General features: G+C 36.5%; 1 protein-coding gene across 1 annotated transcript; it reads left to right on the forward strand.

The window, feature by feature from the left end:
• The first annotated feature begins 216 nt into the window (after positions 1-216).
• On the forward strand, positions 217-14,550 carry LOC127951387 (histone-lysine N-methyltransferase EZH1-like). Its single transcript, XM_052549265.1, has 20 exons — positions 217-512; positions 1,604-1,754; positions 2,540-2,665; positions 3,979-4,101; positions 4,554-4,671; positions 5,262-5,489; positions 6,040-6,142; positions 7,491-7,654; positions 7,994-8,085; positions 8,465-8,627; positions 9,556-9,737; positions 10,247-10,338; positions 10,455-10,483; positions 11,744-11,869; positions 12,379-12,557; positions 12,731-12,826; positions 12,939-13,020; positions 13,109-13,189; positions 13,271-13,355; positions 13,460-14,550. The coding sequence occupies exons 2-20, from the start codon at positions 1,617-1,619 to the stop codon at positions 13,518-13,520; spliced, it is 2,268 nt and encodes a 755-aa protein (XP_052405225.1). The 5' UTR covers positions 217-512; positions 1,604-1,616; the 3' UTR covers positions 13,521-14,550.
• Positions 14,551-14,652: the final 102 nt, after the last annotated feature.

Below are 14,652 nucleotides of genomic sequence, written 5' to 3' on the forward strand. Positions count from 1 at the left end.
TACTATGGAACTATTCAATAATAATAATAATAATAATAATAATAATAATAATAATAATAATAATAATAATAATAATAATAATTGCTATTAATCGATTAATCAAATTTTCAACGAAGCTTACTAAATGTCAAAGTTCACGTACATGTTTGCATTCAGGCTATTAATTATTCAGAAAATGAGTTGCATTATTATTCTCCTCCTGGGCGCACTCGTAGCCTGTGGTCCAGCAGAGAGAGCTGGAGTATGTTCATAATAAAGACGTCACCCTGTGCTCTGACCGTGCCAACCAAGTGCGCAGCTCTTAACTTAACATGCTTACGGACGACCGAGGAGTCCTCACATCCCCTCCGCTCGTCAACAAAAGCATTCTGGCACCGACATCTGCAGTGGGTCGGTAGCCAGAACACCGTTTTTCACTACAGGACGTTTTTGGGCACGCGGACTTCTTTGCTGCGCACTTGGAGCCGAGGCTGATTCGCGAGGATTTAAAGGAAGGAGCAGGGACTCTTAAGGTATTTCAAACTGCGACGGCGATCTCTGTCTCCGTATCGTTATCCAGCATGTGCAAAAGAGACGGAGCATGTTGCACACAACACGTTTAAATCGTCTCGGCGTGTATCGTTTGCTTCATAGTATCTCGTGCAAGTATTTTCAACGCGTGGCGTTTTTGAAGCTTCGCGTCCTTCATTATGAACGCTTTCGTTCGTGGCCCGTGTAGCCTCACGCTATTCGTCCTCAAGCATCATTTTATATTTCATTTTAGTTCCTCGAAAGTTCGAGAAAACAACACTGAAGGGTTAAGAAATGGTGAAAAGTGTACTACGCACTTATCCGCACCGTGGTGACATGGGCTCGCGAGAGAGACACGCCCACTTCTAATGTGTGCTGGTCAGGAGCGCTTGTTTTTCCGAGCACACAGTGTCACTTGGATGCGGTTTGCATGGCCAGTTTTGCTCTTTGGCATCTAGCGCGTTCCCTCTTGTCGTTTTCTTTTCCATTAAGTGGTTTCTGGCGTGTTTCGTTCATCTGAAGCACTAATCTGAATTAAAGCCCTTTAAATGTGTGTGTGTGTGATGCGGAATGATAGTTGTGTTTTGTGAACTGCAGGGGGCAGTGAGTGAGTCCTATATAGAGTCACTATTGAATGATAAAGTTCGAGTCATGCAATTTATAGGTCCCTTGTGTGTATGTGAAAGAGAATGAGTCACATCTGATGGGAAACCTTATGGAAGGTGCTGGTTATCACATCACAGATAATGTTTCCCGAGAATGAGTCACATCTGTTGGGAACCCTTATGCAAGGTGCTGTTTATCAAATCCCAGAGAATATGTTCCCCATAAAGATGAATTTATGGATTTACGAGAATCAATACAGATGATTTTATGCTCCATACTATATTTATATATAGTAATTACTATGTGTAATGTATTATATTAGATATAATAATTAAAACATCATGCACACACACAAATATTTTATAAATAAATAAATAAATATAAATAAAAAAATTAAAAAAAATCCTTAAACTTACTGTTTGTTCCAGTGTTGTCTGAATGTGAGCTCAGCTCAGCTGGATGTGCATTTGTCTCCCTTGCATTGTAGCCAGGTGAGGCTGATGATGGAGGAGGTGTCAGGTCCCCGGTCCTGCACTGCCAAGCCCCCCCACAGTCTGCTCGAATGGAAGAAGAGAGTCAAGTCTGAGTACATGAGGTTAAGACAGTTGAAACGCTTCCGCAAAGCTGAGGAGGTCAAGGTAGAAGGTCTTTTACACTACTGTTTTACTCTTCTTTCCTTTACTTTAATATTTATGTATATATATATATATATATATATATATATATATATATACACTGCCATTAAAGTTTGGGGTTGGTAAGATTTTTTTATTTATCAAGAATGCATTATTCAAATGTGGCTGTAAATACATAAATAATGTTACAAAATATTTCAGTTTCAGATGAATGCTGTTTTTGTTTACTTTCTGTTCATCAAAGAATCCCAAAAAAATCAGCTTCCAAAATATATCTCAAAATAATAAGAAATATCTCTTGAGCAGCAAATCATCATATTAGAATGATTTCTGAAGGATTCCGCTTTGTATCACAAAAATATTTTTTTAAATGTTTTAAAATAAAAAACACTAATACTATTTCACAATGCTATTTTACTGTATTTTCCATTTAAAAAATGCAGCTGACTTCTTAAAAAACAAAAAACAAAAAAAAACAACAACCCTACCCTAGTGTTCCTGTAGCTCAAGTGGTAGAGCATTGTTTTATCAAGGTTGGGGGTTCAATTTCCCCGGAGCGCATGATAGGTAAAAATTGATAGCATGAATGCACTGTAAGTCGCTTTGGATTAATTAAAATTTTACCTTACCAACCCTAAACATCTGACTGGTAGTGTATTTCGTTTAGAATTTTGTCATCATTGCCTTCTTTTCCTTTATTTGTTTTCTGTGCCATTTCTAATGGCATGTATCTTAGCTTTCAATTAATATAATTCAACCTTTTTAACTATGAAACTGTGTTTTCACAGGCTCTGTTCCAGTCTAATCGCCGCAAGATTGAAGGAAGAACTGAGCTGCTGAATGAGGAATGGTCCAAGCTCCGAATCCAGTCCATTCCCCTGTGCACAACCAGTGGCTCTCTGCCCAGTAAAAAGGCAAGAATGACACAGCTGGGGGCCTTGACTACCACTACCCAGTGTCAATCATCTTGCTTCTAGATAGCTTTACTGTGAATTGCCCCTGCTAATTCAGCACAAGACTGTCCCCCAGATGATTTATGAGCCGAGTCAATACATAGTCAGCTTTGCCTTGCCATTTTCCAAACATAATTTATTCTAACAAAATGCCAGTAATGACTAATGATCAGGTGCCACAGTTCGCCTTCCATTTCCTGCAGAACCTACTTTATCATATCCTACCAGACAAGCGTTTAAATCAATCTAATTATGTTATTAACGGACAGACTGTGGTATAGTTAACTTCTAATTAATTAGTCAGGGCAAATATTATCAGCAGGCCAGTAAAACGCAGCAAAGTGTTTTTCCCCCCTCCTCACTAAATTGCTCTGTTGCCAAGAATGTATTTGTATGTTTGCCAAGCCAGATCTCAGTATCTAAAATCCTGTGATATCCACAATAACAGCAGCCAGCGGACACCGCAGAGCTTAGCTCTCTGTGGAATACAGAGACTGCTCAACATACCTGCACAGCTGGATCCTTCATACAACAGCACTGGAAAACAATACCACACTTGATGTTCCTTAGATAAATCCAAACCAAATATTTTGATTAGTGGCTTATGATTTTGGTCACAAGTGTAATTTCCCCTTGCACACATTTGGTCCCATTTCAGTTCTTCTTGATCTAATGATGTTTTTGTCACTGATTTGGTGTGGCGTTAAATTCTTTCATTATTTCTCACCCTCATGTTGCTCCAGTATTACTTTTTTCTTTGTGAAACAAAGGAGAGGAGACATATTAAATGCTATTCATTTTTTTTATTTTTTTGTGGGACTGAAGCGTTTGAACTTCAAAAAGGAAACAAAAGCACAAAAATATCATAAAATGGTCTGTTCAATTAGTGCATTATGTTTCTTTTGAAGCCATACAAGGTTTGAGTGATTAACAGAAGAAATTACAAAATAAGTAATTATTCCCGCCCACATTTCTGTTAATTAGAGAAGTTTTGGTGACTGATTTTCAAATCTTTGTAACAAATCATTTGAGCCAGTTCACAGTTTTTATTTAATGATACATGAAAATTATTATTTTTATTTAGATTTATATTAGTAATCTACTGTATGAGTACATGTATTAAAATACAACTAATGTAAAATTAATATATTTAAATTACATTGGCTATTTAATATATGCAAGACTAAAGCAATTTAACGGTCCTCTAATTGTTCTTAGTGACACTTTGACTTGTCCTCTGTTTTCCTTTTCTTCCCTTTCTTGTCCAATCGCAGTTGTGCATGGTAGAGTCTGGCTTTCCATCTTTTCCGAACCAGGCAGTTGCCATGCGTCCCTTGACAACTGTTGCTGGGATACCATTCATGTACTCCTGGTCCCCTTTGCAGCAGAACTTCATGGTACTGGATGTGGAAAAATAAGTGCACACACACACAATAACACACACAATTCACTCAATCATAATTATCATTAGAAGCCTGGGTCTGCAGAAAAATAAGGAGAAAGAGAGAGAGATGAAAATAGAAGAAAAGAATCATTTTATGTCACTGGTCATTTTAAAAAGTAGGTCACCCTGCAGCAACGCATTCACATGTTCTGACAGCTGTAAGCGGTGTTTTTTAAAATCATCTCTCAGGTAGAGGAGGATGTGCATCTTTAAACGCCTACACTCAATTCCAGGCACAAATATAGGCATACACAAGAACTCCCACCCACAACACACATTTACAATATCAGTGTGCATTTATCTCTCATTAGAAGAACCTCACTGATCCTTGAATATATATGGAACACGTCTTTATATTAATCAATAAAATAGCAAATAAATGTCTTTCCTCCTTTTTCTTCTGAGGTGGAAGATGAGACATTTCTGCATAATATCCCTTACATGGGAGATGAGGTGTTGGAACAGGATGAAGCTTTCCTGGAAGAGCTGATTGACAATTATGACGGGGTGCATGGAGACAGAGGTGAGCATCACAATATGTATTTATACACACGACCAGAGGTGTCGCTAGACCTGAGCTGAAGCTCTTCTGGAAAGCCCTTTCAAATTTCTAAATCATTTTGTAAGTTTCTTATGTTAAAGCATGGATTTTTAATGAACAATACAATAAAATAATAATATTGTGAAGTAACTGTTTTTTGTTTGAATATATTTTAATTCAAAGCTGAATTTTCAGCATCATTACTCCAGTATTCAGTGTCCCATGATCCTTCAGAAGTCTAAGCCTAATATGCTGATTTGCTGCTCAAGAAACATTTATTCTTATTATAAATCATAAAAACAGTAATATTTCTGAGGATTTTTGATTTTTTTTCTAAGATTCTGTAGCAGGTTCAGAAGAACAGCATTTATTTGAAACATGTCTTTAATGTCATTTTTGGTCACTTTAATGCATCCTTGCTGGTTGAAAGTATACATTTCTTAAAAAAAATAAAAATAAATACTGACCCCAAACTTTTAAACCATAGAATACATGCTAATCAGCAGTTCACATGCATGTGAATGATAGACAGGCAGTGTGGTGTATGTAAGTATCTTGTACCCTGATAACAGAAGGAGGCTTCATAAATGATGAGATCTTTAAAGAGCTGGTGGAGGCACTGAGCCAATACTCAGACCCAGAGGAAGAGGAGGAGGAAGAGCCCTCAGAGAGAACAGAGAAAGAGGAGGAGGAGGGGGAGGAGGAGGAGGAGAAGAAAGGGATGCAGAAAACTACAGCTGAAGGACCAGAAGAGTCAAAAGTGGGCTTCTTCAAGAGGAAGAGGAGGAGCACTGCTGAAGGTGAGTTGGTTTGAACAGAAGCAAAATATTGGAATAATTATCGCAATAAAATTAAATGTAAAAATATATTATACATTCAAAAATCATTAAGTAGATTATTCAATTTTATTAACTTAACAAAAAAGAAATGTTTACTGACCAAAAATGTATTAAATTTTATTTAATATGTATTTATTTTTGTATTAAATTGATATATTAAATATTTAATTAAATAAAAAGTTTATTACCATATGTTGCGTCATAGAATTAGGGCTTTTAATAGGAACTTGATGGTGTCACTGGTTGTTGAACAACAAATAGACCAGAGCTCTCATGTGTTACCCATCAGATCAGCCTCTGTGTCTATGTGCAGTTGTTTGCTCTGAGTGTCACCTCTATTCCCAGAACCTGCTTGTTCATTCAGTTAGTTTTAGGACCGTATAGAGTTATGGTACACGCTGACCCCTACACATGCACATATACAGTACACAAGCCCATGCACTATTCTACTTTTGTTTTAAAAGTCAAATTCAGGAAAATTCTGATTTTAGTCTTGCTTTTCCCTCGCTAGGAAGAGAGCTCTCCACCAATAAGAAGATTCCTCACGACAAGATTTTCACAGCTATCGCATCCATGTTTCCGTACAAAGGCACCATGGAGGAGCTGAAGGACAAGTAGGATGAACTTTAACCTTAATTTTTTGCAATGAACAGGATCAACTGACATTGTCCAGATTCAAACTAGATTCTCCCAAATGCACACCATTTAGATTGTGTCTAGGCTGATCCAACACCATCTGTCAATATCTGGTATTCTTAAAAGCGAAACTTAAGTATATATAAATTTGAAGTGTGTATTTTAAAAACAGCTATTTTCAAACAGTTTTTCTGAACACTCCCCTGTCTTCCATTGTTTGGACAAACAGATTAGCTTGCTTTAGTCATTTCCAGTTCAGTCCAGTTGCATCAATTTCAGAGTTGCACACTTTACATGATGCAATCCCAAACGAAAGCTTTTATTCACCATAATGGCAAACCTAGCATGCATGCACATTCTTCACATGACTAGGATAGAAAATGTCATGCCACCTTAAAACTGTGGTAAATGAAGGATCATGGGAAGCTCCTCGGGCTCTTCTGTCAGCTGGCTGTGCAGCCCCCGCAGCAGCAGTGGAAACAAAAACCCGTCACAGTCTGCGTTACCATCCAACTGTTTACGGTTTTATGTCATTATTGTTCATTCCACCAGCTGTGCTCATTTTATTTCTTTCCGCTGGCTGGGGGAAATCTTTGAGATTCATATTTAATGGCCTGTTATGTGTGTAAAACAAATTCAGCACTTTTAAGAGTAGGTTCATCCAAAACAGAACATTATGTCATCATTTTACTAAGACCAAACTTAGTAACTTTTCTTTTCCCTAACCCTTCGACCAAAAATTGTGCAGAAATAATACTTAAAAGCTGTTAATATGGGTTTGGAACACCATGAGGATGAATAAATAATGACAAAATGTAACCATTTGGGGTCAGATTTTTTTGAAAGATATTAATCATTTTATCCAGCAAGGACTCATTAAATTGATCAAGAGTGATAGTAAACAGAGAATGTTAAAAAAGATTTCTATGCTAAATAAATCCTGTTTCTTTCGGTTTCTTTCCTCAAGAAGTTAAATAGTTTTTTTTTAAACATTGATAATAATGAGAAATGTTTCTTGAGAAGCAAATCAGCATAGTAGAATGATTTCTGAAGGAACATCTGACACTGAAGACTGCTGAAAATTCAATGTTGTCATTACAGAAATAAATTACATTTTACAGTTATATTAAATTAGAAAACAGTTATTTGAAATTGTAATAATATTTCACAATATTACAGTCTTTACTGTATTTTTGACTAAATAAATGCAGCCTTGGTGAGCATAAGAGACTTGTTTCAGCCCCAAACTTTTTACTGTAGCTTCAATTCAGTTTGTTTTGCTATTACAAATAATAGTGTAGCTGTATTTTTCTTTTTCTCTTGCAGGTATAAGGATCTCCTGGAGCCACCCAGCCCTGTGAAGTTACCTCCTCTCTGCACGCCCAACATGGACGGCCCCTTTGCCAAATCTGTTCAGAGAGAGCAAAGTCTACACTCATTTCACACACTTTTCTGTCGCCGCTGCTTTAAATACGACTGCTTCTTGCACCGTAAGATATTATAATGTCCTTCTCTAGTCTTCTGCCTTTTTGTGTTTATGTAAATGAAGAGAGTGATTCTGCTATCTTTCATTCAGTGCATGCTCCTGAATTCTGCAATACTTTTCAGTAATGATATCATATTGTACAATCTTCATCAGTAGATCAAGCCCTGTTTTAAACATGGCACTAAAGTTAGTCTGAAATTATCTACTGGCAGGTGGTCAGCTGTGTATAATGTTATATTTAGTGTATTTATAATTATGCTATGTTTAGCTCTGAACAGGGATCACTTGTTATTGAATCATCCAGAATGGATGTAAATAAAAAGTAAATGTTGTTTGTGCTCAGCTTTCCATGCATCTCCTAATGTATATAAGAGGAAGAATAAAGAGATCCGAATGGAGACGGAGCCCTGTGGACTGGACTGCTTTCTGCTGCAGGTACAGCTATTTAAGTACATAACAACTTCATAAATGTTTCTATGGTCGCACTTTATTTTAACGTCCAATACTTGCTATTAACAAACCATTAACAATGATTTTTTTCCTCGATAAACTCCTAATTTGCTGCTTATTAATAGTTAGTATGGTAGTTGTTAAGTTTAGGTATTGGGTATGATTAGGGATGTAGAATAAAAGTTTTATAAGTATTAATAAACAGCCAATATGTTAATAACAGGCATGCTAATAAGCAACTAGTTAATAGTGAGAATTGGTCCCTATACTAAAGTGTTACTATTTCTACTTTAGTGCAAGTGTATAATTACATTAATTTAGAATTGAGTATTTATATTTCTCTTGATTCATTCTTTGTTCACAGAAAGGGGCAAAAGAGTTTGCTGATCAAAACATGCAGAGGTCTCAAAGGCCTCGTCGTCGACGGCGACAGCCCCGCCCCTCAAGTTCATGTGGCCCCACCCCCTCAGGCTCCGGCGAAGAGGGGAAAGAAGGAGACAGTGACCATGAGACCACCAGCTCTTCAGGTACACCACACCTTAATGTGCAGCAAATAAAGAGTTAACAGTTTGTCCAGACCAAAATATCACCGATGACACACACAGCCAAACGTTCCCTTGCAAAAAATAACTCTTGTCCCATGGTGAGTTGTTTGTCTGAATTCACTGAAGATGTTTGTAGAAACACGGGAACATTTTTAGTGGTGCTTGCTAAGATAATAATAATTATTTCCACCTGTCGGATGATAAAACAGGGAAAACAATACAGTTACTTTTTTCCCATTTATTTATTTGACAGCTCTTCTGTCCCCATAATAGAAATCAGGAGTAAGATATCACTGTAGTTTTAGAATAAATGTGAACAAGAATTAATTAATTAAAAAAACAAAACAGAATCAGTATTCCTCAAAAAGAATAAAAGCAGCAAAATGCAATTAAGAATGTGACGCACACCTGCAATAATTAAATGTTAAATAACACAAATATCCTTTATGTATTTAATCCCATTTTATTAACCAATGTCTTTGCTGCTGACCTTCACTGATCCAATTCAACCATACTAATAAGCATAAATTACTCTAGATAAAGATTTGGGCTTCTTTTCTTATTGCTGAAGTTTTATTTTTGAACTTTCTTCTTTTGTGTTCTGTTGTACAGATTTGAATTTACTTTCTCTTCAGTCTGTAATGCATTACTTTTAAATGTAACTTTCCCCAACACTGCTTGTAACCACATAGCATGTACCAACAATAACTCTGAATGCCTTCTGACCTCATTGCAAACTCAAACACATTGTATCAGTACCATTACATGTGCACCACATGGTCATCAGCTGAACACGATAATGTCTTTACTAAATGCATCCTTGCTGAATAAAAGTATTAATTTCTTAAAAAACTGATCCTAAACTTTTAGGATTTTAGCACATTTAGCTGTGTTCATGTTTGTGTGTCAGAGGGTAACTCTCGGTGTCCCAGTCCCGCCAAAATGAGATCAGGGGATGAAGGAGCGGAGGCGTCTGATTCGCCTTCTCGGTGGAGCGGAGGAGAGGAGTCTCTGTTCAGAGTCCTGCACGGCACATATTACAACAACTTCTGCTCTATTGCACGGCTCATTGGTACCAAAACATGTAGAGAGGTACGCACGCAAATGACAATGAACAACTTGTATATGCTCATCTTTTGCTTATTTGTATTTTTGGTAACTGGTTGGTAAAGGAGATTATTAATGCAGATCTAAAGTGAATTAAAATGTAAAGAAAGTTCTACAGTATTTACTCAAAAGCAGAGGCAACAAAATGTGTGTATTCATATTTACAACTGTGTGCATATGTGCCTGTGGGTTTTTTCCCAGAAAGACTGTGGTTTGTATAACTGGAAATGTGATTACCTCAAATCATGTGTTTTCTTTTATTTAGGAAATGGTCCAAATCTTTTTCTAGAGGAGTGTTGTTTTGATCGTGTGTTTGTGTGTGTGAGAGCTCATATGGCAAAGATCAACATGATAATGAGCGGTTACATATTGGTCGGGTTACAAAGTTCTGACTCAAGCCAATTAAGTGTTCATGGAATTGTGATGCAGTGTGTGTGAGAGTGTAACATGTTGCACTGCTTTGCTTCATGTGCTTATGTATGTATTTGTTTCAGGTGTACGAGTTTGCAGTGAAAGAGGTGCTGATTCACCGCGTTCCGCTGGAGGATGGTGGAATCTCACCTCAGAAGAAAAAACGAAAGCACAGGCAAGATGTTAACACATCCTTATCTGGCAGTTAGATTCAGGCTCTAATAAGCTGGATGTTACACGGCAACAAAATACTAACATTAGAGCTCAATTATGTTTCTGTTTGTTTGATAGATTATGGGCAAAGATACAGCTGAAGAAAGGTAAGACTCTCAATTTCAATAGCAGACTTGAGATAAGGTCCAGGTTGGGGAATGGAAACAGAAGGAAAATCCATTATGTTTATAGTTAGGGAGATTATTCTGGCTGGGTATTAGTAGTCAGACAAATAATTGCAGTTGTTAAATTAATGATCAGTTTAAAGGGGACCTATCATGCCCATGTACAATAAGTCTTTGATGTCCCCAGAGTGTGTATGTGAAGTTTTAACTCAAAATACCTTAGATTATTTTTTTATATCTTCTTAAAATTGCCACTTTTAGGGTATGAGCCAAAATGCGCCATTTTCGTGTCTTTCCCTTTAAATGCAAATGAGTTGGTGCTCCAGGGAAGAGGGCGGAGCTTCAAGAGCTCAAGCTCCAGCAAAACTAGCTTTTGTAAATAAACACTTAATACACAACTTGCTGTGAACTCGCTCAGAGCGGTTCTATGTTAAAACGTCAAGTGTCTGTCAACTTTCGTGGGCGAGGCCTGTGGCTAATGTGACATCACATTAGTAGCAATGCTGATAACAGGTCATTGGGAGACACTGCTTATTATTTATGGGGATTAAAAAAAGGAGTGGGTGGATTTTTATCATTATAAGGGTGGTTGTGTACACACACTGCCAACACACATTTATGTCCAAACGACATGTGAAGGTGAATTTTGCATAATAGGTCCCCCTGGTTTGTTTATGTGCTTATTACGTACCTTTAGAAATCATTTATTCACTTTGAACAGAAACATATTTTTTAAGACTTTGTAAACAAATATTGAACAGTATAGAATGACAAGAATATAATCTAAATTTTTCAGCTCTTAATGTAATATTTAAATTATTTTGAAGTATTTAAAATGCTGTCAGAATTTGAAAAAAGAAATAGCCTAATACCCTATTTATCGTCAAAGTAATTATGATCAGTATAATTCAGTTCTAAAATATTTGATTTCTATTAAATATAATTATTACATTTTTAAATTGCAGTAACACTTTACAATAAGGTTCATTTTTAACAGTTTATGCATTAGGACTAATTTATTAATCTACACTATATGTTGATAATAGGTAATTGGTGTTTGTTCATAATACATGTTGATCAAACCTTAGTGTAAAATGTTAACATAATTGCTCTTTATAAGTGCAGTTTCTAAAAAGTTCTACAAAATAATATTTATGTAGTAATCACAAATGGCTTGAACCATACTGGAAAGTCTTTGTTCAGAATGAATAGATTTTATTTCCCTTACTATTTGTCTTACAGACAACTCATCCAATCAAGTGTACAATTATCAGCCGTGTGACCACCCTGAGCACCCGTGTGATAGCTCCTGCTCGTGTGTGATGACGCAAAACTTTTGTGAGAAGTTCTGCCAGTGCGATCGGGAGTGTGAGTTCAACACAAATACAAACACATGAACTACATTCAAATTCAAGTATACAGTATTACACTGTTTTAAAATAAATGGGTGGAAAGCAACCACTTTTTAACAACATTTAAAAATTAATAAGTAAAATAAATTTTCTTTTTGTTACGTTTAATGAGAATTTGAAGAAAAGCTTTGAAGAAAAGAGTTCTTACTGTATGAACTATGAAGTTATGCTTTCACTCTCCCTTTATCTTATCTTACACTACAAAATATTTTATTGTGTAGATATATAATGCCTATACTGGAATTACATATTTCTGTCCAATGATCCTGTTTCCATATCTTTACACCACTAGGGGGCACCAACAAAACAGGATAACTAGTGGTGCAGTGAAGAAATTACACACTTTAACAAATCATTGTACCATTTTGACTTTTATGTGACTTTGAATATCCATTTACTTTATTCATAAGAAAACCTCAAATATTCACAGGTCGCTTTAAGTTCTTCTCTGGGTTTTCGTGCTAGGTCAGAATCGGTTTCCTGGCTGTCGCTGCAAGACTCAGTGTAACACCAAGCAGTGTCCGTGTTACCTGGCGGTGCGGGAGTGTGACCCTGACCTCTGCATGACCTGTGGGGCCGCAGACCACTGGGACAGCAAACAGGTCTCCTGTAAGAACTGCAGCATTCAGAGAGGACTCAAGAAGGTATGGAGTTCATGTGCCACTGTAAAAGATAAATCTATCTATCTGTATATCATTCTGTATCTGTCTGTCTAGTATTTATCTAATATTGTATGCCAACATGCTGATAATCAAAGGGAAATAATAGATACAGAAGATGCTTTGGTGATATAAATGTTGTTTAACCTGTTTGCCAGCATCTGCTCCTGGCCCCATCTGATGTTGCAGGGTGGGGTACATTTATCAAAGAGCCAGTCCAGAAGAATGAGTTCATCTCTGAGTACTGTGGAGAGGTGCGTGGAAATCACACACACCCCTAATGAAGAGCATTAGATGTAATGTTTCTGAAAGTTGTATTCTTAGTGAACTGATTGATGCATTGTGTGTGTGTGTGTGTGTGTTTAGCTTATTTCCCAGGATGAAGCAGACAGGAGGGGCAGAATCTATGACAAGTACATGTCCAGTTTTCTGTTCAACTTGAACAATGGTATTGGCATCACTCGTGTTGTTATATTATTGTTGTCTTTTAGTTGTCAGTTTGGTGTTTTTAAAAATAATGTTTTATTTAATTACAGACTTTGTAGTGGATGCCACTCGAAAGGGGAATAAAATACGATTTGCCAACCACTCGGTCAACCCCAATTGTTATGCAAAAGGTACTTTATTTCATCACATAAATATCAAAGTACAGACTTTGAGTTGAAGCTATTAAGCACGTTGGTTTGGTATTATTACAGTTGTCATGGTTAATGGTGATCACCGCATTGGAATCTTTGCTAAGCGAGCCATACAGCGAGGAGAAGAGCTCTTTTTTGACTACAGGTGTGTTTAGTTTGTTTCATTAATACTGTTACATCACAAATACACACACATATATGCAGTTTCATTTCATTTTGTGATCTAATACGATTTTTCCTGCTTCTTAGGTACAGTCAAGCTGATGCATTGAAGTATGTGGGTATTGAGAGGGAAATCGACATTGTGTAAACATGTTTTTTTTGAGTCCACATTTACCTGATACATTTTTTGCCTACCCACAATGCTTTGCACTTCACTGACATCACAGATTGATTTGATGATGCCACCAGACAGTGATGTCACTACCTTAACCTGTGGTTTAAATGAATTGTCCGAACAAGCGTTTTTGTTTACATCTTTGTGATAATGTCTATGATGACCTAAAGAAACCAAAAGGTGTTCTCAGATTTACAATTCCACTTTTGCACTATATGACCAATAATACAGAATATTGATAGACGGCACCATTTTTTTTTCTGTCTTGGAAGAAAAAAATATTATAAATTATTATTTTTTTAATCCCATGTCTCCGTTCATAAGGCTCTGTAAAAGCTTTTGAAATAGCTATAACATCTATATGCTCAATATATACTGTAAACTGGATGCATCACACTTAGCCGTCGTTGTTGTTTCTGGTCAAAATATTATGTCGTGCAAAACATCAAGCAATATTTCATAGTTACATTTGCACTTATAGTCAGTCAGGTCAGTATTTTCTCTCTTTAGCACAAACTTCAGTAAACATGTCTGCAACCTGGTGTCATTTGATGTTAGCCTGTTACCGTAATCTATCTATCTATCTATCTATCTATCTATCTATCTATCTATCTATCTATCTATCTATCTATCTATCTATCTATCTATCTATCTATCTATCTCTATCTTTTCATCAGCTGTAAACTGCTTGCTGTATTGCACAAAGCTGGCTCATGTTGTCAGAGATTAGCATTCTAGCTAACATAGCACTAAGGCAGTTAATCTTCATCTCTGCTTAAACTGTATGAGGTCAAATATTGTTAATGTTCTGTAGAAATAAACAAAAATAACCATATAAACCGACAGACTGAATGTGAACTGTGAGTTAAAGAGTGACGTGAAGGACATTGTTCAGCAGGCTTTTCTAAGAGTGTACAAATTAGGCCTAACGAGAGTTAGGGTTTGGTCTTGACTGTCATATGTTACATTTTGTGTAAAATAAAGAGCTAAATCTATAACCATATTTGTTCAACATGCCCTAGAATTTTAATTGCATTTCACATGTCCACTCAATGCAAACGTGGGCAGTAATTTTAAGAGGCTGAGAAAATAGTTCCAAGTGTCT

Source organism: Carassius gibelio, chromosome A3, assembly GCF_023724105.1.
Source record: "Carassius gibelio isolate Cgi1373 ecotype wild population from Czech Republic chromosome A3, carGib1.2-hapl.c, whole genome shotgun sequence".
Taxonomy (NCBI): domain Eukaryota; kingdom Metazoa; phylum Chordata; class Actinopteri; order Cypriniformes; family Cyprinidae; genus Carassius; species Carassius gibelio.

Excerpts from the sequence above, each read along its gene's own strand:
- LOC127951387 (XM_052549265.1), top strand. The coding sequence starts at position 1,617 with ATGATGGAGGAGGTGTCAGGTCCCCGGTCCTGCACTGCCAAGCCCCCC. Across the intron at positions 2,666-3,978 it reads GCTCTCTGCCCAGTAAAAAG|TTGTGCATGGTAGAGTCTGG; the intron begins GCAAGAATGACA and ends GTCCAATCGCAG. Across the intron at positions 7,655-7,993 it reads ATACGACTGCTTCTTGCACC|CTTTCCATGCATCTCCTAAT; the intron begins GTAAGATATTAT and ends GTTTGTGCTCAG.